Genomic DNA, 24,296 nt, shown 5'->3' on the forward strand with positions numbered 1-24,296 from the left:
AGGACCGAAAGACAAAGAATTTAACCTGAAGCCGATCAAGGTTTGAATTTATGAACAGTTGAAATAGACTGTAGACAAAAATGTCAAAATTTAACACAGAAAGACAAAGACAGACAGAAACAGACAGATAGGCAGACAGAGTGACAGAGAGACAGACAGTCATTTTAAACTGTTAATAATTTCAAATCTTGAGCTGCTTCAGGTGGAATTGTCTCTGCAAAGAACTGAGGCTGGTGAAATTGACCAATCACCTGTGTGCAACGGCACAGTCAATTTTAAAAACTCCAAAAAGAGGCAAAACTTGAGACAACGTACCTCTCAAACTACAGCTGTTTAATGAAATGCCGCAATTGCTACAGTTAAAAAACACATAATGTGAATGGGAGGACAGGTTGCTGAACACAATGGTGCAAATTTTATTTCTGTGGTGTGAAAAATGAAGCCACCACTGCGATGGAAAAAACTGGGATCATCTGCTTCTTTCCAGAAATGTTGGCTGTTGCTCAACATGGGAGTGAATGGGGCATTTGGTTGGACTTGTTGTCCTTTTGGACCTCAGCCAGCCAAAACCATTTGTCCATTTGCTTCGGTGGTCACAACTCTGCGACCAGCACAACTTTTCTTACAATCTGATGTATAATTTGTGTATGTAGAGTGAACACTGCAGCCATGGACGTGAGTTTAAGAGAGAACTTCTAGATGATTTTACAGCTTCTCTCCACTCTCGCCCTAATGACTGCATGCAATACACACCCATTATAAAGTCTGAAACAGACTGAAAATCTCCCAAAACGAAAACTGTGATTTCATTAAAACCGTTGTAGTTATGAAAATGCTGTTTACTGTGAATAAAGGCCACAGTCTGGTAAACCGTTAAACTTTGAATGACTTTTCTATGTTAAAGTGTGGCAAAGCCACATGGCGTCAAAGAGGGGCGATTTTTGAGTATCACAAAAATCCCGTTCAATTTTTTGCGAAAGTCATAGCACACTTGTCCAGAATTTTCCACACGTTTTGATGTGCTTTTTGTGTACATGTTCCCAACGGTGCAGGACTAGTTCGTTTTCCAAACCAATCCAAACTATCCTTTTTAACTTTTTGAAATGAATTACAACAACAAATGAAATCAATTCAATGCTCTAAAAATAGAAAAGCCATTAAAACCTTGAATTTATGTACCCTATGTAACATTTTTATGAGCTGATTTTTTTTATTTTTGTCAGTGTTCTGATCTCTGGCATTATCAGCTTATGTATTTTAATAAAATATTTATATTTTTAAGTTATGTTTTCTTACAATAACAATCTTATAATTTCATTTAGCAGATGCTTTTATCCAACGCGACATACATCTGAGACCAACATGTTGTTGTTGTGAATTTGTGAACTTTTCCATTTCTTTAAAATCCATATGGATTAGGTAGAAACCTTTATTTTGTGGAGCATGGGTTGGTCTTTTCTGTGATAGGTGATGTTTCTTATTTTTGCTATCTTTCTAAAACTGTTGCTATCATGTTAACATAGACAAAAGAATGTCTGTAATTTCAGGTAGAAAATCAAAGTGTGGCATGCTGGTCTGGAACAGCAAAAACAGATATCCATGTGACCGTTACTGTAGTCTGATTTCTTCAGGGGTTTTTAAGATCCAACATCCATTTTAACTTGAACATTCAGTGTTTATGCCATTTTTTTCCATTATATTTTCCACTGTAATATGGTGATCATTTTTTTTCCCAGGAGATCAATTTGAAAGTATGCTGGTCACTACAGGAGTCCTGCAGCAGGTACAGACAGTATTTTTTTTTTGTCTCTTTGAGGATGTTCTGGGTTATATTTGAAACCATGATAAGAGAAAGCCCAAAAATTTTATTTTGGTGCATTGCTCCTTGTTTCAGGAGAATACTCCCTGGCAAATGTCATCCTTGAACAACTATTTATGCAATTGTAACAGCTTAATATTTGCATTAACATAATTGCACCAGAAACACGTTCAAAAACGGGATTTTGGGGAGGTTTGGAGGTGCTTGTTACCTACTTGTGATGGCTCAAGGTATAGGCTAACAGGGAATAATTGTGAAAAAGGGTAGCAGAAAAACAGCATCAGCATCCAGTCAGTTAGTTGTTGAATGTTGCAATTTTTTTTTCTGAACAGAAAAATAAAAGAAGAAAATAAATTCAGTCAGAGGGGTGAGGACAAAATGAGTCCAGCCCATCAGTCAACTCACCAACTCTTCACTGTTCACTTTGTGAGCAGTGTACTTGTAAAGCAGTCTAGGACCAAACAGTTTGATGTAGAGGATTCTTTTTATTTTCTTGTAAAGGTTGAACACTCATTATACCAACACAGAACCAGCTCTTAAATCCAAAATGTTTTTTTATGGTTTGACAGTACATTCTAATTATCTGTATGAATACAGAATCTGTGGGAAAGGGACATTGGTATCTGCGGCGTTCTGGTTTCCATTTGTAGTCTGTTTGTAGTCCAAGTAGTGTTGATCAATGGCTTTGGTTGCATGCAGGTAAACAGTCTGTGTGGAGAGCAAAAGAGGAAGAACACATTGACCGAAATGCAATCTCGGAATCCATCAGCTATCATCTGGTGGCAATTTAAAGTTTTATCAGCTTTTTAAAAAATATATCTGCTTTCAATTTGCAGACATCTGTTTATAGAGATTCTCACGTCTCAAGTTGAGACTGTAAACAATGATCTGTGCATGAAAGAGGAAGTCTTGTCTTGGATATCCGTTATCCAAATTCTGGCTGCACTGGAAGCCCCGAAACATAGGTGTTTCCCCAGAGGCTAAATTGTGCTCAGACACGAGCCAATGGGTTCAGCAATTGCAACATTTTACCTGGAAATTTTGGATATCGTGAACTATGATTAACAGAGCAACCAGTAAGTTGATGTGTCCAGCACATAGCACTTTTAATTGTACTATGTGGTGCCCTTTTCCACCAAATCAGCTGTGCTCCCTCAACTGGTTATGCACAACAACCTGCAGAATATGGCATGTCCCGTTTGGTTCCCAAGAAAAGCCTGGGAACCTCAAGTTCAAGTTCCATGCAAATTTATTTTCAGTGAAAAAGCTCAGAACGGTTCAAAAAATAGGTGCTTGAACCAAAATGGTGCTGGTTAAGTGTTGTTGGAAAAGGCCAACGTGTGTTTGAACATGTGTGGGCTCCATTCCACCAAATTAGCTCTGGTTCTTGAACTGGTTCCATTCAAAATCCTTAGAAACATGGTGCTATCTAGTGAACCAGCCACTGTTTCCACAAGTTTTGAGCACAACCATTAATTAAGAATGTCATTACCAGAGGGCGCCACACAATACACAACAACCTGTAGAATATGACACGCCCACTTTAGTTCCAATGGAAAAGCTGCTATTTTTTGGTTTCAGCTGAGAACCAGCCTTTCAGGTTCTGAATCAGGTGAGCGAACCAGAACCAGGCTGGTTCAATGTTGGTGGAAAAGGCCTATGTGTATCTGAACATGTGCGGGCCCTTTTCCACCAAAATAGCGCTGGTTCCATCCAAGATCCTTGGAACCTTGGTGTTATCTAATGAACAAGCCAGTGTTTCCACCGATTTCAAGGATGTCATCAACATAGAATATGGCATAGAACATTGGTTTTCAAGAAAAAAAGCTATTTTTTGATTTCAGCTGGGAACCAACAGTTCATTTTTGGTGGACATGCTCAGAACGGTTCAAAATTAGGTGCTTGAACCTGTAGAATCCTGTAGAATATGACACACCCACAAAAAAGTTAAATATTATGTGCCCAAGTTAGATGCCAGTTCCATGTTGGTGGAAAAGGGCCCTGAGCATGCTCTCCTGCATGATCTTTTTTTTAATTCAAACTTTTGAATGAAAGTGACTTGAAATGAACTTGGGCTTTAAAGTGTCAAGTGTCAAACCCACATCAGAAACCTCATCTTTTGAAACACAGTTCTCACACTAACCCGTCTTTCTCCCTGATCTTGGGACCAGCGGCAGCCGAGAACTGAAAGAGCTGAATCCAAACTCTGAATTCGGCTACTCTGACCTCAGACAAACATTGCTGCACTCTCATGTCACTTTTACAAGAATTAATGATTAAAAAAATCTAAGTTTGACTGACAGCATGGCATGTTTTCAGATCAATCAGCATACTGATACAGTAACTACAGACGGTCCAACCCACAATCAGCTTGAGGTTTCAGCCACACAGTGAATGAAATGTCTCTGGTCTTTGACTTCTGACCAGTAACAAACACAGATCAATTTGACCGCTGAATCTGCCTCCCAGGGGGGTTTTGTCCAACCCTGCAGGACAGACATACAGCTGCCATCAAGCCCCCCCACCGTGGGACTGTAATTCCACTCTCAATAGTCTGTAGTGTGCGGTGGATTGATGAAAGTGCTCAGGCAGCTGTGAATGTGCAACAGGTGTCCAGCAAACAGGAGATATTTCATACAGTATGTCCATTAGTGTACATCTCCCCTCATGTGTCTCCTTGGCTGTAGGTCAATGTCCACTCTGCTAAGGAGTGCTCTCAGGAGGCCTTCCATGTGCTGTCTCCTGCATGGACATCTTTGCAGTGTGCTTCAGAAATCACCGTATTCTATTAGAACCAAACACAATGAGTCAGTCAGTATCTGTCTTCATCTTGGCTGTGGATGTCTCTGGTCCATTTGATCATAGTCTCTGGAGAGCGATAGAGGAAGATCAGTTTGGAGTAAAGTTCCTCTTCCAGCTCCAGCTCTCCTGTCTCACGCACCTGAAACACAAAGGATCACAAATAAATAATTTTACAGAACACTTCCAACAACATGGAGACAGCTGTGTGTTTTCTGACATGTTTTTCACTAGACAGGTCTATCCTAATGATGAGACCGGGGGAATATTGCATATTTATCAGTCACAGTGCATGTGTGTGTTAATATGCACACTAACCAGGAAGATGTCTGTGCAGAGCTTGAGGATGCGGTCCACACAGGGCAGCTCCTCAAACATGATGGAGTGAGAGATCTCACTGAAAAAGCCCCGCACAAACTTCCCAATGACCAACACCACAGACACATACAGACCCATGATCCTGGAAGGAGACATTAGACAAGACAAAGGAAAAAATATATACTCTGACTGACTGATCATACATAAAAAGTTTTGGTTGCCTAAATGCAACCTAATTCAAAGATAGCGTAGTTGCCTTGCATATTTGAAAATCATTGGCAGTGAACATCAGATAAAATCAATTGATAGATTGAAATAGGGCAGATTAAAGGGACAGTTTGGGTTATTTTAAGTGGGGTAGTCTGAGGTACTTAGGTCTAGGCTAAGGATCTACAGTGAGTAAAGATTCAGGCTAAAAACATGGTGTAAATGATGTCTTTCAAGTCAACTTAGCATGTTGGGGCTTTAGGAGACTTTGTTTACACCAGAGGAGCAGAGAGAGAGGAGAGGAGAGGTATTTTATGTTTTTTCCAGTTGTTTTTTTACATTTGAAAAATGTTCACTTCCATTGTTCAGGAGATGCAAAGTGGCATGGCACTTACATTGTTTAGGAGATTCTACAATGCTGTCTTCCTGTGGACTAAGAAACTAAACCTGATGTTCAATCACTATGAGGGTGAGTAGATAATGACTGAATTTTCATTTTTTGGGGAAATATTCCTTCAACTACAGTAGATGCCAGTCAGTGCACCAGTCAGTGTGGAGAACAAGAGAGGACTCTGTTCTGTTGAGTGATATTGGCCTCAGACAGCTGAGGCTAGTTGCACTGAACTCAGACATTGACATTCAATGTGCAAGATTGGTACAACAGTTGCAATGATCATTTTCGTAGAGCATTAGGAAGAAGCACACCACATCTCTATCTGCAAAAGTTCGTCTGTATACTCTGGTGTTCATATTTCGCTGTCACAATCACAAATTTGTTGTCTACTGCAGGTAATACACTGACTATAGATAAGTACTCATACAACCACTCTTCAAAAAGTCTGAAGTATCTTTCAAGTACCTTGAAACATCAAAACTGTTGCAGATTCTTAATAAAACCTGTTCTGAACCTATTTATGGAATGGCTGCCACTTGTAATCACCTGTGTCCAAGTCCACTGCTCCCTGGGGTCAGAAGTTAAAAATATTTTTTTGTTTTTTTCACTAAAGATTCTCTCAAATTAGGTCATTTTATCTTCTGCTCAATCATGCATTTTACTCCTGCATCCGGTTCCATGTTGTGTTATGATTTTACAATTGCTCTGCTGACTTTCGAGGGGTTAAATGGCCTTGGAACAAAATGTATCAGTGATTTGTTGACTCCTTATATGCCTGTGTGTCCCCTTAGATCAGTGGACTCGGCTCTGATGGTTCTTACAAGAACTCATCTGGAAGCCTAGGGTGACTGTTCCTGGTCCTCGATGTTGAAACACTGTAACTATTAATTTTTTTCTTGTATTTTTGTGATTATCAAATATGTAAAAATCCAACCCATCTACATGTTGTTTGTGAGGGTGTGTTCCTTACCCATATCCAGCCAGGAAGCCCAGGCTGGGTGGACTGACTTTGTCATTGAATATGACAATGGGCAGAACCCCACATGATGAAGGGGCACAGCCTGCGATGGCAATGTTCCACCACTCCTGGTTCCCACTGCCATTCAGTGACCGGTCATTCATCAGGGACAGGGTTATATTCAAGTAACCGTCTTCATCATCTACAAAACAACCAATCAGCTGTGTTAAAACAGACACTTTGATGTGTGCATAACAAATATAAACACTGCTATCTAGTCTGACACAAACATATTTCCTTAATCAGTGACCAGGGCCTTTATTTAACTCAACAGCAGAATGTAACAGGCCTTTATTTGAAGAAGGCTTGTATTAGAGACAGGTCTTTATTTCTAATCTCTTTTGTTTGATAAATATATTGGTCGTATTTTAGTATGAAGCCTCATTTTGATAGGCTCCCAGTTTGCATGGTTTAAAGTTACTGCATTACGCTGTTGATACAAACTTGAAACTTCCTGTATCCATTTCACATTAAAAGTCTTCCAGTATTTCTCTGGACAGATACCCTTCATTTCTTCACAAGGCTTTTATTGTGAAACATTAGTAGGACTATGGTGTGGAAAACTAATTGACTTGCAAGGTTCCCATACTGCACTTGAAATGTAGCTACTGCCATCTTGTGGCGCTTGTACATTACTAGAACATACAGTTTAGCTGAGATATTAACACATATATACCTGTAGTGACTGAAACAGGATAACAACACTAGAGATGACTAGTCCAGAATGATAAGGTGTTGAAAATAACATGATTATATTGTTGAATTTCATAAATTATAGTGATGGAAATATACATTATGCTTAATTGGCATGCACATAATATGAAAGCCACAAGAAATTTAACCAACGGTCTGTATTTGGGGGCTGGTCTTTATTTGTTTGTGTAGATCATGTCCCAGCCATTATATGTCACCATAATGCTATTTAGGCTGTTACTTTGCTGCAGCCCTGTCAAATCTTGAACCGTATAGATTAAGTAACTCAGTGAACTCAGACCTTTATGCAGTTGACTGACTGGTTTGGCTTCAGCTCCATTGGGGGCACGGATGTAGTTGGGGAACATGTTCGGAACAAGTCTGCGAAAGAGACAAGACAGCGTCTATAAGATACAACTATATTCCATAATACAAGAAACACATTAACATCCTTCAGAGAGTGAACCTACACAGGCCCGGTGCGATTGCCAACCAGTAGTGAGGCCAGATCTGCTCTGACTGGGTTCCCAGGTTCCAGGTCTATAGAGTGTTTGTCAAAGGTGTGTTCCACTGTCCCTCCTTTACCCAGGTCTCTGTTGGAGACACACATACATTCAAAGAAATCAGATTGTATAGCAGACGCCAGTAGGCTTTTTAAGCCTTTGCATCAACATCAATCATCAGGGATTGTTAGACTGCTGTCATCTTTAGAGGTTGACCATTACCTGGTTAGTTTGGTGATACTTATTCATAATGCATAGTAGTATTATAAGGGTTTTACCTCTGGAAATTCCAGGCCAGACGTAGTGTTAGGTCAACAGGACTTCCAAGTAGTTCTTTGATGACTTCCTGTCTGCTGGGCGGGCTGATCCTCCATACCGATCCTGAATTACCCTCAATCATGGCCGTCACGATGTCCTCGTAACTGTAGAGAGTGATGAACTGCATGGCTACCTACATGCACACACACAAAACTATGCATGAAAAACAGGTACACAGAGAGGCAGCAACTCAACACACAAAAGTGAGAAAATGCTAAAAAGTGCTTTGAATATTCAATAGAGTAGCAATATCATAATGGATATCAGGCTGAGGTTTCAGCAAGAACAATGCAGCAACTTTTCCCATAGACAATGTTAAAGCCTGTGTGTTCAACGATGTTACAACTGAGCATGTGTGCAAGCTGAGCATGCTAAAACAGACACTTTAAGGTCAATTGTTCGGAAAATGGAAATGTGATTGAAATTTTTTCTTCTCTTTTCTTTCTTATATTTTAAATTTACTATAAAGGACTAGCCTGATAACTATTCATACTTATACTACAGCAGTCAGACAGCAGGAAAGACAGAAGGTAGCAGTATAGTACGTACAGACAGACACAGAAATCAAAGTGAAATCAGTACATACTGCGTTGTCCCCAAACTTTTTGGTGAGTTGGTCGTATTCAGCCTCTGTGAAGGGTTGGATGGACTGCTGCTGCACACTCATGGTGAACAGGGGCTAGACATACATACACAGAAAAGAATACACAGTGGAATATGCATGTGTTATATGTTATGTTATGCCTTGTCATTTGTGTTTTACTTTTGTACCTATACGCCATTTCTTCTGTGAAGATCTGCACTGAACAGATTTCCGTGAATAAATAAAATGAATCCCTGCATACTGGAATCTGAGATGTTCGTGGTAAATGAACTCAGCCTATGAATTGTGGTGGAATGTCCTGATGATAATCACTGATCTATAGGGATTTCCCTCCTTCCTGGCAAATTTGCAATTTGCAAGGAGGGCTGAGGATTGTGTGTTCCTTATGGACTGAGTAATGAACTCTTAAATTCACCTTCTTATGGTTTTGTGCCTCTGTGGGTTTATACATTCTTTACTTTTTGAAAAGCAAAGTGATGTGTTTGTCTTTTGTGCTGAAAATGTTAATTTATTTCAAGGATGTATGAGCATTTCCATTGACATACATTTAAGGCATACATCCTTTGTGTTGGCTAATTTTGTATGTGTGTGACTGGACAATTTTTAGCACCCCAAAAAATGAACTAAATAACAAATAATAAGAATAAAAAAATAATGCCAGGTTAATGGAAGTGATATCACTTTAGATCATTGTGATGCTCAGCAAGACCAAGCAAAATTATAAATGTAAAAATCAGCCATATCTAAAATGATCCCTTCACAGACAGTATATTAAATGCAGTTACTCTGCCTTGGCTGTAGTTTTAAAGTAGTCACAACTTTTATAAGCTGTATTTTTTTTTTACTTTAAGAGACAGTAGAACAGATACATGAAGCTGTATGAGATGTTGATTACCTCGTATCCTCCCAGCTTGACGGTCACTGTGACGTCGATGGGGTGGTTGACCACACCCACCACTGATCTGACCAATGAAATGAAGAGAAGGGGAAACCAGATGATGCAGATCAAGAAGAAGATGATGAGCCCGCCCATGCCGTATTTCACTATCTTCTTCTTCTTCTGCCCTTTAGGCTGTGGGTATTTCTGAGGACAGAAAATATATTTTTGGACATAATAAATATTTGGAATTGATTTTTGAAACTTTTTAATCATGGTATCACTGTCGTGACACACTTCATACCTTCTCTGTCTCACGGCTGCATTTAATAATGAAGATGTTGGCGTAAATGTCCTCCACACACATCCAGTTGGACAGAGACAGAGTGGTGTCAGTCCAAACCCAGTCCATCACCGCCCGCAGCTCCACCAGGAACGGCACCAGACGAAACCTACACACACACACACACACACACACACACACACATATACACTCATAGTCAGTGTCTCCAAGCAGGTTAATACCATGTATATCCATATATATTTATTAAACAGGACAGACAGCTGTAGACTGGCTTTGCGTTCATACCCTTGGAAGAGGAACAGGTTGAGGTGGTTGTATTTCTTGGTGAGGAAGTTGCCGAGGATACGAGTGGGGTATCCACAGCGGATCTGATATGCTGATAGGCCGAAGTAAATACACTTGACGAAGTACCAGAGCTGTGCCACAAAGTTCTGATTGAACATCCTAAACAGAGACAAAGAGCCACGAGGAAGATTACAGCTTGTTAAATCTCATTTGTAGCAGTATTCTAATGTCTCTCTCTGTGATTTAGTCCATCGTTATAATTTACCATGAATACAATAATAAAATGAATACATGATTTAATTTGACTTCACCTTTCAGTGACAGCAGGCAGGATGAAGAACATCCACAGGTGGATCCCAAACACAAGAGTCACCTGCAGGGAAGCAACGACAGAGGTAGAGGTGCACAGAGACGTCATTATATACATCAAGAAAATGACCTGTCTCTGTATTCAGATAAAAGATCAGAAGTGGGTGTGGTTTATACAGGAAGTCATGTTAAATCAGTTAAATATTGTATTTTCTGACTTACTAACATTCACGGGTAAAGCAACTGTAAAGCAAAAATATTTCCTCATCTGCATACTGTACTTTGTACCTCTATTTTAGATTTTACAATTTACACACATATATAATATATCATAATAATATTATTATAATAAAATTAAGTACTTGTGTAAAAAAGTACTTAGACAAAAGTAAAAAGTCGTACTCTTAATATTACTGGGTTACATTCTGGATTTTTTTCCAGAATAACAACAAGCAACTTTGGGTAGAAGAGTTATTTGTTTCCACTGCGTTATTTGTTATTTCCTGAATAATTTTTTTGTATTCGGGTGCATCCATAGACAGAAGGAGGATAAGAAGGATGTCAGTGGAAAATGAAAGATCAGTTATTTTGAATGCAGCACATTAGTAGAGATATTCTAAACATGATTATATCACAGGCCACTGTGGGTCTTTCCAAAAGTCACCTCAGTTTCATCTGTAACATTAGTTCATCTTCTGGTCACAATGAAGCATGATGTTACAGATGAAAGGTTTCAGGAAATATGTTTGCAAAGAAGGCTGAAACACAGGCATGAAATCCTCTCAATGGTGTCTTATATAATCTGTGCTGATGGAAAAGTTATTGAACAATACAGTCCTCCACCTACTGACGTCTTCACAGAGGAAAGCATGGACAGACAGAAACATTAATGAATATATGAAGTGAACCTGGAAGATGAGTTTCCCCAGGACGGCCTTGCGCAGGTACAAAGCTCTGTCGATGATCATGGTGCTGAACTGGATGAGCAGCATCACCAGGAAGGCCTCAGGAACCTGGTCCTCTGACAGGGTGGAGGCGATATCAGCTGCTGCACTGTGTTTCTGAAGAGAGGGACGGATTTTATCTGTTAACTGAGTCCAGATGTGCCTTGAGATTTTGTAACAATCACACAACATTATTGCAATATACAATACATAAAGTTATAGTGTAAATAAATTTTTAATTTACTAAATCAGTAGTTTGTCAGCACCCATTTCCCAATGCAGAGGCAACTTCTAAAAAATCCTTTCTGTAGGTCTTAACAAGTTCGATTTGAGACTTTTTAAGACCTTTTTAGACCATTATAAGTGCAATTTTAAACCTACTTCACATCAATACTTGCAAAAAAGGTTATTGGTTTAATGTTGGTTTTGTATTGTAGTGGTCACAGCATGTTCAAGCTTACAATTTGTTTCCCAAAAATATATTTAGAAGCGAGACTGAAGTTAAATCCAACATTATAACAGTAGCATTTGCTGCAGAAATACAATTTTAAGACTTCAAAGTTGTATTTAAGACTGTTTAAGGCCTAAAATTGAGATTATTGTATTTCAGATATTTTAAGGACCTGCAAAAACTCCTGTTTAAACCCCCCCCTGTAACAGGACAATGCTATGGGAAATAATAAAATAAAAATAATGTTTAAATCAACAAAATCCTTTTTTTAAAAATATTTTGTGTGAATTCATTGATTTATTTTGGTAAGTAACCATGTAATAAGCAGGATAATCATCCTGCATCACCCCATTGGGGTTTATTTCACAGTAATGACCTGTTCACTGTACATTATCCCTTATTAACCACTGATCCTTGTGAAGGTCATGGGGAGCTAAAACTGATCACAGCTGACCTCATAAAAGTTTAGTTAAAATTTTGAAAATACATTTCATTTTCATTTTGTACAAAACAATTAGATTTCCTGTCATCGTAGTTTCTGTTTTCATGAACGTAAATCATTGATAAATAATTATAAACTTCCATCCAACCATCCGTCCTTCTCTCCATCTCTCACCCCAAAAGCCCAAAAGCCAAAAACGATGATGATGAAGTCAATGACATCAGTCAGGAACATGAGCGCGTAGACATCAGTGGCGGCTCGATACTCAGCGTGGAGGATACTTTTAAAGAAACCCTGAGCCGGCTTGTAGACACTCTGAGCACTGCACAGGAAAACAGAACAGCATAATGACACTTCAGTAACACATTACTCTGTTTTTTAAATCTTCAAAAGATAGAAACTAAATTATTTGTATCAATCTAAAACTTTTTGAATAACTTTATATTGATAAATGTTCTCACAGACTGACTGTTGTGACTTCAGCACATACATCTGACTCACCCAGAGATGCAGACATGTTTTATCTTCTGTCCAATAGCTATCAATCTTTTACTGGCTGCCTCTCTCCTCCTGCCTTTCTCCTTCTTCTTCTTCTTCGCTGGTTCTTCACTGGGGTCTGCACTCTCAGCTGTGGGCTCCACTGGAACCATCAGAACCACAACCAAGGAAGGAGTTAAACAGAATTTACACCACAGAATAATAAAGAGTGAAGATCATTTAAAATGTTCCTGAGACATATTTTCTCTTTTATACACATGATATGTGAGTTTCTTCTGGTCTGAATGACACAGAGATGACCAACAGAAACTATCACGTGAGTTGAGTCCAGAAACAGATCAAATTTATCTCAATTAACAATGGACTTTACTGTCAAGCTTGAAACATGGACACTCCATCCAGCAGCTTTATTGGACATGTCCAAACATGTTTGAGACACCAGAGCCAGAGGACAGTGACAGGATTATGTTTTTTTTCTTCTGTGTCGGGCTGTCGGAACTGAAGTGAGCTGAAGCTGAACTGCTGGGCTGATTTGGACTGAGACTCACTGAAGGTACGTCCTGAGGGGAGGGTGAGGTGGTGTTGTTGTCGTGTGTCGGTTTGTGGGGTTTATATAGTGTTGGGGGACCATGGCTCAGACACATCACTGAACCATGTTTCAGATCCACCCAAAAAATTCAACACACAGAAATCATGAACATTATAACAGTCTAACTCCACTTAGTCTTTTCATGTTTTCAGCAACTATTTTCTAACATGTAGAATATGTTTAAAAGAAAAACTCTGATTTCCCTTTTACACAGACTTTAATTGAATCTGTAAAAGTGTTAACCTGTGACAGAGTGCTCTTAATCCAACATCCTGAGATTAATTGCTTCTGCTTTCAACATGCACCGGGTGAAATCACTGTATTTTCCTCATCAGACTGAAGTTCTCACAGAAGTACCATCAGCTCATCAATCTCATAATTATTTCTGCCTATTTTTCTGGTTTGTAACAGCTGCTCATGTTAAAGATTAAGAAGTCTAAAGAGCGTCTCTTTCACCAGGCAGGATGACTAAAACGATGGTGAGAATAGATCGTCATCTATGCAGATATTTTGACGCATTATAGTAGATTTACAAAGTAAAGTAAGTGATGAAGCATGAACACTATCAGACCTGTGGATGTGGTACATCTTAATGGAATGCAGCCAGAGTTAATGTTGAGCAACACTTTCACAAAATGAAGCCACCAACCTTTGCTGCGCCGCTGTTTGGGTTGTTTGGATTTCTTGCGGAAGCGGATACCGATGCCTTTCTTAGGGACTTCCTCTGTCACCTGCTCTTTGTCTCCCTCTGTCTCTTCTTCAGGATCCAACATGTCCTTCAGCCCGGACGGACTCTCCTGTCCATCTTCTGAGCCTGTGGCTGCTGCTGCTTCAGCTGCAGGAGGTTGTGGGGTGGCAGCAGCAGAGCTGGTACTTGGTTCAACAGAATCCACATGATCCTGCATCGACAAACATGGATTTAAAAAACTAGTAAAGTATTCTAATATCTTTAAATACTGATACTAATACATGATGTCAATGGCAACTAATATCAAGTACTTGCACCAACCTTTTCAAGTTGGTCTGCTTCAGTAATTTGCAGGTTTTCTGTGATGGATGTTGAGCTGACTCTGCCCTCTTCCTCTTCCCCTTCTCCTCCCTCCTTCTTCCTTCCATCTTCATCTCCTTCTTTAGTTTTTCCTTCATCCTTACAGCTTTCTGGTGAGGGGCTCTCCTCCTCTAGAGGGCCCTCGTGGTCCCACAGGCCATAACGCTACACACACACACACACACACACACACACACACACACACACACACACACACACACACACACACACACACACACACACACACACACACAAGACACAAACATGAGGCTGAAGTTCTGTGGGCTAAACTGGAAAACACTCAGGAGATATGAAAGATAGATCCACCAGACTATTTCTCAAGTAAAGGTGACACATATTGATAGAGAGCAGAACATTATGATGTCACAGTGAAGTTGACCTTTGACCCTATGGATATAATATGTCATCACCTCATCATTTTATCCTATTAGACATTTGTGTGAAATTTTGTCATTTTAGTCTACGAAATCTAAATGGTAATGCTTAAATTTCCAGGTTCCATTATTTAATCTAAATAAGTGGTAATTATCAAGTAGAGATTTTGTAGATATTACCTTTAAATTAACCCCAGATTTCATGGTTAAGCATGTGATAATTAGCAAGTGCCATTTTCATGTAGTTGGTGGTAATTACAAAGCAACATATTTGAAAGTTCTCTGAATTTACCCACAAATTACCCACAAAAGTCATGGTAAGTTTGTGATAATTTGTTGTAAACTAACTGTAAAATTTGCAGGAGTATATTTTGAAAAGTGGAAGGCAGCAAATTATGCCCCGTTGCTTTAACACAGCCTTGCTTACTGGTTATGGAGTGTAACCATCACTATAATCAGTGTAAACAGTAACTGACCATGAGCAGGGATCTGTGGAAGAAGAGAGCCAGCAGCTGGAGCAGATCGTATCTGATGTAGTTGTCTGTTTTCTCCAGGCCCAGGATGCGAGGCGGGAAGAAAGGTTTGTCTTCATTCAGAGTCATCTCATACACACTGTTCCAGGGGAAGAATCCAAACTGGAAGAGGTATTTAACCACCACCATCACCTGCAGAGGAGCAGAGCAAAAAGAGAAAGTCAGCAGAGCTCGGTGTGGGTTTGTCATCTGATTTGTTGTTGATAAAAGGAACACTGTCACAAACCTCTGACTTTAGTGATTCTAAAAATGTGTTTCTTTACTCATGCAGTGAAACAACAGATACAATATTATATTATTAGAAGTGACTGCTGCGTGTGTCAGTGTTGGTACCTCTGTGTAGACTATAGCAGTCATCCAGAACCTCTTGGTCGGTCGTGGAACAGCCAGCATAGCCCACAGGAACACCAGTATGGGCAGGACCAGAGATATGACAGAGGCACTGACCACGTTGTTCAGCACGATGATGAAGTAACACACGAGCTCAGAGTTGGCTGCCAGCAGGTTGTACATGGCAAACAGCAGCTTCAGCAGCCGGTTCTGGTTGGTGTAGAAGTCTCTGCTCTCTTCCAGCTCCTCGATGAAGTACTGCCTGCAGACAGTGAAGGGAACGTCACAACACAGAACTTTGTATCTTTCAGTAACTGATACAGAAGAACCATTGACCAGAACTCTGGAACAAAATGTGAGTTGTAATAAAGTAAAGTTTTCTTGTAACACATTCATGACTCAAACATTCCCTTTGCAAACACTGTGGTAACTGTGGCACTCTGTGACACCAGTAAACACTGTCAGTGTGGATCACTGTCAGCCTGCTGGAGAGTCTACAGAAAAGTTATTATCAGGGGTGGGAGTGCCTTAAAATTCATAAGTAACTACAAGTTAATTCACTAAAAGTTAATGTAATCCAGTAGTTTTTTGGTACTTGTACTTTTCTAAGTGGATTTTCAAGTTTGTACTTTTACTCATACTTAAGTATGCACTGCACTATGTAATCTACTTAGTTATGTTAGTTACTATTGTCTGGCAGAGCCATGTGTTGAATAAGCAAACTTAAACATAACAAATGAGAAAAAAAAAAGAGAAAATAACCAGAAAAACAATTGAAAATGAGAAAAAAATCTAAAATTTATTGAATGACAAATTATTACTGATTAATCGGTTGCAAGCATTTTCAGCTATGAAATGCACAAAATTTGTAAAGCCGACTGTGAGCAGGAGAAGGAGTTGGGACGAATACTTTGGTACACCCATACTTTTATTTGTAACTGAGTAATATTTTAGTCATATAACAGTACATGTACTTTCCAATGCTGGTTATTAAAGTGAACAAACACTAAACTAAAACATAAAACTAGGTGTGAACAAACATTTTAGTTAACTGAAAAAAAGACAAAATTTTACTAAATGAAATAATATTGTGTACTTACAAAAATAACTTTCAATACAACAAACATGAGGAGACATGGTGCATATATTTACTGAGTCTGTGATGTCTATTGTATAACTGTGAGTCAGATGATTCACACTGTTGGGTTTGTATAATATTACTATTGTGATACTATCAGTATTATCAATAATATTCTGAACTTCTTTAATCTTGCCCCTGACAAAAAAAGCCCTTATTATAAGAACAAATAATAATAATAATAACACTAACTAATACAGAAACTAGTAAAAACTAAACATTTTAAACAATAGCAAACAAGAAACAAGGAACAAGTAAACTAGACTAAATAAACCAGAGAAAAAAATATATAAAAAACAATGAATAATATAAAATTCTAATAACTGGTCCACAGTGCGTACCTGTCTCCCAGCAGCTCGCTGGCTGTCCTCGAGTGTCTGTGCTGTTGTTTGGACGGGCCTGACAGCAGCTCCATGCTGCTGGACTGGGGTTCTGGACTCAGGAGGTTCCCGGTGCTGTTGATCCTCGGCCTGGGGGTCGACCGGCCCGTCACACCCCCGCTGTCCACGTCCAGGCAGCTGACGGAGGGATTCAAACATACACATCAAAATACAAATAACATCTGACAAACTGAAGTTGAAAATTGGAAAATTGTACAAAAAGGTCTTATTCAGAGAATTCAAAGCCGCTCTAGCTGCTACCCACACTGTTAACTATCCTTAGGCTGGGCTGCACCAACAAGGATTAAGTTTTAAGCTTGATTTAACTTTAAATTATGCTGCACCAAACTTCAAATTAAATTTAAATCTCTCTTTAAACCTCAGTTTAGATTTTACTCTAAACCTTGATTAAATTTAATTCTGTTGCACCTTTAAACTCCAATTCAAACTGTGATCCAGTATTAAGTTTAAACTTACATTGAGAGGGTTTAACTTGGATGACTAACACTTTATATGACAATACATTGTTTGCTAGCTCAGTAAATGTAACACCCAGCACATGGGCATCCAGATTTGAATAAGAACAAGTTCTCATCACATCTCCTACAGACATCTTAAAATTCTACTTTGACCTGTGTCCTCCTGCCAGGCTGTGGAACCACATTCACAGTGTGATGAGTTCTAGTGAGACACACTCTTTTCAACATTGACCTGTACCTGGTTGAGTTCTCTGCATCCGTCTCATCCAGACAGGTCTCCAGTGTGGGACTCTCACTGTCCTGAGACAGCAGCTCGTCTGTGGAGTCTCCTGTTGTCTGATGCTGCCAGTCAGAAAGAGAAAGACAAGTTAGATCGTTTCCCAAAATGGTTTCTCTGTGGGACACATTTTTTAAAATTGACAAACAATTATGACTCAGTTCACAACAGGCCTTATCAATAAATTTTGGATGAGTTAATTTTAACATTCCTGACCATTTTTACTGTCATTTCTGCATCACTTTATATTATCTTGTCAGGCTGAATCAACAGGTTATCTCATTGGTTTTAATTCCTTTCAACAAGAAAACAAACTTAAAATAAGTTGAAACAGCTCAAAATTTCTAGGCAACTTTGTGTAATAGATTTTTGAGCTTTGAATAAAACTCAAATTAATTACATTAGCTTAAATGAAGTTAAAAAAGTTTTGCCAACCTGGTTGAGATAATTTAATTTTCTTCTTTAGTTAAACTTTAATTCAATGGTTTTAATTGAAAATATTAAAATATTAACCACTGTTCACTTTCACTTCAACAAGTTCACTCAAAAACTTTTGAAATACAGTGTTTGGGGGTTTCTAAAACTCAAAGATTCAAGTTTATCTGAAGAAGAAACTTGTTTAAAAGTTTTTGAGTTGGGCTCAAAACTCAAAAATCTATTGAAGTAAGTTGGACTGAAATTTTGAGCTTTCTTAACTTTTTCATTTTTACAGTATGGGACATTTTAGCCTACTTCAGAAACGAGACAAAATAAGTGCATTTAGGCAGGATTAACAGGCTCTTTTTCCCTCTCACCAGTAAAACAATATACACATTTTAAATGATTTACTGTAGATTTAAGTCTTAAATTTTGCTGAATGTCTTCCACAGTCTTTTATTTATTTGATGAACCAAATAAAATCCTGTGCGACCCACCTGTAGGTCACGACTCAGTCTTTGGACTGACTGAGTTAGAGAGTGCATGTGTGCTCAGTTTTCAGGTGTTGTGTTTACCTGCTGTATCTTGTGTATGATGAAGTAACGTTCATTGCACAGGACAGTGGACGTGTCTCTGTACTGTTTAGTCAGCAGGTTGAGCCACTGAGTCAGTCCGTCCACCATGGCCAGAACTATGGCCCATAAGAAGCGCAGGATGTCCAGGATCCTCTGAACCATCTCACCATGACCTGCAGCAGGACAGTGAAGGCTTCTGAGAAACACTCATCTACTATCTTCTATACTTTGAGACTGTGACCTCCAGAGCTGTTTTACATGCATGGACAGGAATTACAAGGAGTTCAGTTTGAGGTCAAAATATTCTCACAGTTCTTCCAGTCCTGTCTTGTACATTGTGTTTTATAATGACAGCGGTGACACAGTTCTGCTGTTGGTCTGAAAAGTGAAGCCAATGTGGAAGTGCCTTAAACCTGCATTCTTTCTATTGGCCAGCAGGAGGCGACTCCACTGGTTGCAAAAAGAACTTTGGAGAAAATAAACCTACTTCAAAAGAGGGAACAAGTGCATGGAAATACAAAGACAAAAATCTCACAACATACAAAGTCTGAGCACTGTTAGGCTCCAAATAAATATTTAAATTCTCTTTCAGGACCTTCTTTTAAAAGGAAACAGCGTCATCAAGTCAAAATGCCCATACTTCTCACCTGACTTATGACCTTAGTTTTTGAGTTTATGGTCTCATTCACTAGTTGTAAGTTTTCTTCTATATAGCCTGGTGTTCACGTTGTAAATAACGGTCCCATTTACAATAAAATAGCAGAGCAAATAAAGCAGGAACGGTTCAGTTCGGGGTTACCTTGTGATTGACAAGTTGCTACCACGGTGACCTGTCAATCAGGATAGAGGCGTAGCAAAGCGTATCCATGGCACATGTACATTCAAATTAGCATGAACCTATTTTAGGGTGCTGTGCTTGTTTTTGTCTTAGATCTTTGACTCTTTCAGTGTTTTTTCACTTCAAAACTTGAAGGTTGATTACAAAATTTTGGTTGTCTAAACCAGTGGTTCCCAACCTTTTTTCCTTGGAGCCCGCCCCATACTTGTATCTAAGGAAAGCTGAGCCCCCTGAGCCTGAACGCACACACACCCAAATAAAATAAACTGCTGCCTGACAGAATTAGTTACGTCAGATAATCACTGAGCCAGATTGTACAGGAGGTTAATAATTAATCGCTAATTGCCAAATGAGAATTTAATCAAGTAAACATGTACTAATTGATAATTAATTAATAGTCTAGAAATGGCAATCATTGCACCTCATTTGACACCGTTTTGTCTGGTGGAGACATTCAGTGAATAAGGAAACCTAAAATATGAGAAAAAGAGGAAAAAATGTGTTTTATATCAATTATTATTATTAATCAGTCTACTTACAGACAGGTGACACATTTTGAAACATGAAACTGTTGTGTTTTACTTTAATTTGTCACCAATCTGCATGCTTGAAAAGTGCTTGAATTTGACTTTGGAAAAGGTGTTTAAACCCTGAAATTCTGATTTTAGTTGACGTGCAAATTTTGAGGACCTCAGAACAAAGTCTAGAGGACCCCCTTTGATTTCTGGCGCTCCTCTGATAGGGGCTCAGACCCCAGGTTGGGAACCAATGGTCTAAAAGATGTCTTGTTCAATGTTCACTTGTACTAAAGGACATTATAAGGAGTTTGCTCTTCGTTTTTTCCAGTAAGTACATTTTTTTATTTCATGCCTGTTTTTTTGCAAGCCAAAATTAGCATCCAAGTTAATATCAAAATGAATGTGAATTATGGGACTCCCTGCAAAAAGTTGGTATTTCACCCAGGAGTGGTACCTTACATCATATGTCACACACAGTGTTGTGTATCCGATGTGCGTTATTGTCAGCTCGCTTTGGTCTCTCATTAACCTAATCTTTGTCTTCACCCCAATATTACACTTTTTTACTCCTTGTACTGCTGTCACACCTGCAACCACACTGACACTAGACATCCTTACAGATTTTCACATGACTTTTAACCATTTCATCATTATACTGGAACTAAATCAGGGGTGTAGTGCTAAGTACCAAGGTGGATACACTGTAGTTTACTCTCGTCCTTCCTCACTGAGTGATATAGTTGACTTGAAAATAGGTGAGTAAACTCTGTCTCATTTAAAAGAGGTGGATAAACTGAGTTTCCTTGGGTTTACCTCCTCCTACGCCCCTGAACTAAGTAGTATATTCACAAGATGAACTAAATGATGTCCAACAACAAAAATATCCTAAGGTGTGGTGTCTCTATTCTGACAGCATCTTGCCAAAACGGGCTTACAAACATAAACTAAACTGATTTCATAATGTATGCATGTATTGATAAGTCTAGTCTGACTAATTTTCCAAGCTTTATAAATAAAATGAGCCTATACTGTGACACTCAGTCTGAGTGTGTGGCCAGGACCACTTTTGAAGATGTCTTTAAAACAGTTTTCAATACTACAGCAAATGTAAAAAAAAAAAAATTAACTACTTCTAAATATACTTCTTCTATTAATGCAACAATAATTGACATTATATTCAAATAATATACAGCACATACATTATAAATTGTACTGATAATTCTACACATCATGGGTGTAGTGGAAACAGCAGTATGTGATGGTGAATGTGAACCTACCAGACTCCTGCTCCTCTGGCTCCTCCACCTCCTCCTGAATGACAGTGTCCTCAAACACATCGTTGTCCCCACAGCCTACACACACACACACACACACACACACACACACACACACACACACACACACACACACACACAAACAAGCAGTATACATATTTAGTAAATATGCCTGTGTAATATACCATTTCGGGTCTTGATGACCCAGTACAAGCAGTAAACCTAAAACCTTTTTATTTTTTATTTTTATTTTCACACATTTTTCTTTGTCTTCATGATGGGTCAGTGGTATACATGCATTCAAATACAGCTGTCATCTTGTATTTATAAGGTTCTTATACAATGTTTGGATGTAAAAAGGAGGATATTTAACCCTAGTGACCTTTCATTACATCACTTCCTTCATAGAGGAAAGGTCACATGCTCTCCTCCTGACCAACATGCTGAACAGTTTAAATTATAATACTTGTCCGCAGGCATCTGTTCCAGCATCCCTGATAGTCAAAGAGGACATAAGAATGTCTCACCTATGACGGAGAAAGGCTCCTGCTGTGAATCTGCTCTTCCTTCTCTCTCTTTCTCTTTTGCCTCCATCCTCCTCAGCTGTCTCTGCTTTCTCTGACGTTCTCTCAGAGCTGTTTTCACACTGGTCACCCACGCTTGGTACGCCAACTGTGAGGAAATGACAACAATCAACAACACGATACACATATGTCAGTTAGCATTTTGATGACTGCAACTGTAATCAGTAAAGAAACGTCAGTCATCTGTGTGCAGAGATCAGATATTGTGGACACATGAGCCCTCCTGGGATCATGTTGTGATCCCACTGCTGTGTCTCTGTCTCAAAACTGTATATTTAGGGGGTTTTCATTTTTATTCTTCAATTATGATGGAAAATATACTTTGAAAGGGCCAACTCCTGGCTATTAAACCTTGTAACAGGCCAACCTCCTCGTGATTATACTTTTTATTAAAAGCATGTTTTGTGAATCAGTTGTGTGTCTGACCTGACTGGCAGTCTGTTTCTGAGGCTTCTGTTCTTCAGCCTGGAGCTCCTCTTCATCCTCGCTGTCTGATTCAAACAGGTAGTACTCTCCTGAGTGGAGCACTGTTTGAGGAGAAGAAGCACAGAACCATCTCAGTTACCTCATTACACAGAGCTCATATGAGGTTGGATCAGGACCGCTTCACTCTTGCAGTTACAGTTTTTCACCCATCAGCTTGTCTGAGTGTTTGTGTTACCTGTAGCATGGTCCAACCACGGCTGGTGCCACTTTTTCTTCCTGGACTTCTTCTTGTCAGTTGGTGTCTCTGTAAGGAAACAAGAGAAGGTTTGCATTAGAGGAAGTGCTGCACAGAACAAACAAACTGATAGTGGAATTAAAAATGTAATTGTAACCTGGTGGTGCTAGAGATGGTGATGGGTTTACCAAAATTAAATGGGCTCATCTCTATGGAAACATCATCGTGTTCAGCAGATTTTAAGACACATTGCCTTGAGAGATTCTCAAGAACAACTTTATGGACTTGGGCTTGCATTTATACAGCACTTTTCTGGTCTATTGACTTTTACAACTACACGTCACATTCACCCATTCAGTTACACAATCACACACTGATGGAACAATCTTCGGGGAAAATTTGGGGCTCGGCATCTTGTCCGAGAACAACAACAGGCAGAGTGACTCTGTCTTGAACCACAGCCAACCCTTAATAAAATAACTTTATTTATCTCAGCTTGTTTGAGGTTCCTCTGCCCCCTCATGGTCAAACATTAATTCATGCAGCTTTAAAGTTGATGAAGTCAAAACAGATGTTTATATGTTTTTGTTACACATCTCTTGTGCTATATGTAGGATATATAAGCAAATACAAAAAAGTAATTTTGTAAGTACTCTCTGGTATTCTTAATGCTACTTTAGAGTTTGTAATTTCCTAGAATAAATAAAATAAAAAATAAAAAATGGTGCCAACTTGTCCTGCACTTGTCTTGCTGTCTTTCTTATGATGTTTTTCTGGGGGACAGGTCTGTACAAAAACATAACTGTATAACTTTCCTTACCGATTTGGATGAAACTGGCTCATACTTTATTGAGAAAATATTCTCAGGTTTTCCTTCTGATGTCCTCTGGCTGCTCAGCTTCATCTGACTGTGCTTTACACTGTTTCCTGATGGACATATAATTTGTTGCTAAAGTAGCTAACTGCTAACGGCTGCTAACTATACTGTTAGCTTCCAATAGCAGGCTACTGAACCAGGGGATACAACAGGGAATACAGTACCAAGGTTGTTTACAGTTTTCTATGATGGAAAGATAGCTTTACTTGTTGCTAAAGTAGCTCACCGCTAATGGCAGCAAACTATCCTGTTAGTTTCCAATAGCATATAAGTGAACCAGGCTTAGGAGCCTCCCAGAGAACATAGCCAGATCGGAACCAAAGACAGCCTCCAAGACTGACAGGGAATACAGTACCATGGTCTTATACAGAAAAACACCTCGGTACTGTTGTTTAACTGGCCTCCATCATGTTCACTGTAGCATGGACTGTTCTTTTTTACACCCCTGTACCGCTCCAGATTCATGGCTAATTAATTGTCAACTATGTTGTGAATTGATTAATCCTTAGAGTAATTTTTTGTGTAAAAAAGTCAAAATTCTCTGATTCCAGCTTCTCAAATCTTTATATTTTCTGGTCTCTTTACTCCTTTAGGACAGTA

The 24,296-nt window shown here is 39.0% G+C and overlaps 1 protein-coding gene across 1 annotated transcript in view; it reads right to left on the reverse strand.

The window, feature by feature from the left end:
* Window positions 1-2,284: 2,284 nt before the first annotated feature.
* The window catches only part of piezo1 (piezo type mechanosensitive ion channel component 1 (Er blood group)), a 112,132-nt gene continuing 90,120 nt past the window's right edge, over window positions 2,285-24,296 (reverse strand). The window contains exons 30-54 of the mRNA XM_084735178.1: window positions 22,820-22,888; window positions 22,585-22,685; window positions 22,102-22,246; window positions 21,578-21,652; window positions 18,945-19,117; window positions 17,908-18,017; window positions 17,158-17,334; window positions 15,682-15,940; window positions 15,292-15,480; window positions 14,382-14,585; window positions 14,022-14,271; window positions 12,787-12,925; window positions 12,460-12,607; window positions 11,357-11,509; window positions 10,451-10,512; window positions 10,140-10,298; window positions 9,855-10,002; window positions 9,569-9,757; window positions 8,656-8,748; window positions 8,030-8,202; window positions 7,719-7,841; window positions 7,550-7,629; window positions 6,508-6,697; window positions 4,937-5,078; window positions 2,285-4,760 (exon numbers count right to left, since the gene is read on the reverse strand). Of these exons, the coding sequence (XP_084591304.1) occupies window positions 4,632-4,760; window positions 4,937-5,078; window positions 6,508-6,697; window positions 7,550-7,629; window positions 7,719-7,841; window positions 8,030-8,202; window positions 8,656-8,748; window positions 9,569-9,757; window positions 9,855-10,002; window positions 10,140-10,298; window positions 10,451-10,512; window positions 11,357-11,509; window positions 12,460-12,607; window positions 12,787-12,925; window positions 14,022-14,271; window positions 14,382-14,585; window positions 15,292-15,480; window positions 15,682-15,940; window positions 17,158-17,334; window positions 17,908-18,017; window positions 18,945-19,117; window positions 21,578-21,652; window positions 22,102-22,246; window positions 22,585-22,685; window positions 22,820-22,888 (3,680 nt within the window). The 3' untranslated portion in view covers window positions 2,285-4,631. The remainder of the gene's footprint in view (window positions 4,761-4,936; window positions 5,079-6,507; window positions 6,698-7,549; window positions 7,630-7,718; window positions 7,842-8,029; window positions 8,203-8,655; window positions 8,749-9,568; window positions 9,758-9,854; window positions 10,003-10,139; window positions 10,299-10,450; window positions 10,513-11,356; window positions 11,510-12,459; window positions 12,608-12,786; window positions 12,926-14,021; window positions 14,272-14,381; window positions 14,586-15,291; window positions 15,481-15,681; window positions 15,941-17,157; window positions 17,335-17,907; window positions 18,018-18,944; window positions 19,118-21,577; window positions 21,653-22,101; window positions 22,247-22,584; window positions 22,686-22,819; window positions 22,889-24,296) is intronic.

The sequence above is a fragment of the Lutjanus erythropterus genome, chromosome 14 (assembly GCF_056507025.1).
Source record: "Lutjanus erythropterus isolate fLutEry1 chromosome 14, fLutEry1.hap2, whole genome shotgun sequence".
Lineage (NCBI taxonomy): Eukaryota > Metazoa > Chordata > Actinopteri > Lutjaniformes > Lutjanidae > Lutjanus > Lutjanus erythropterus.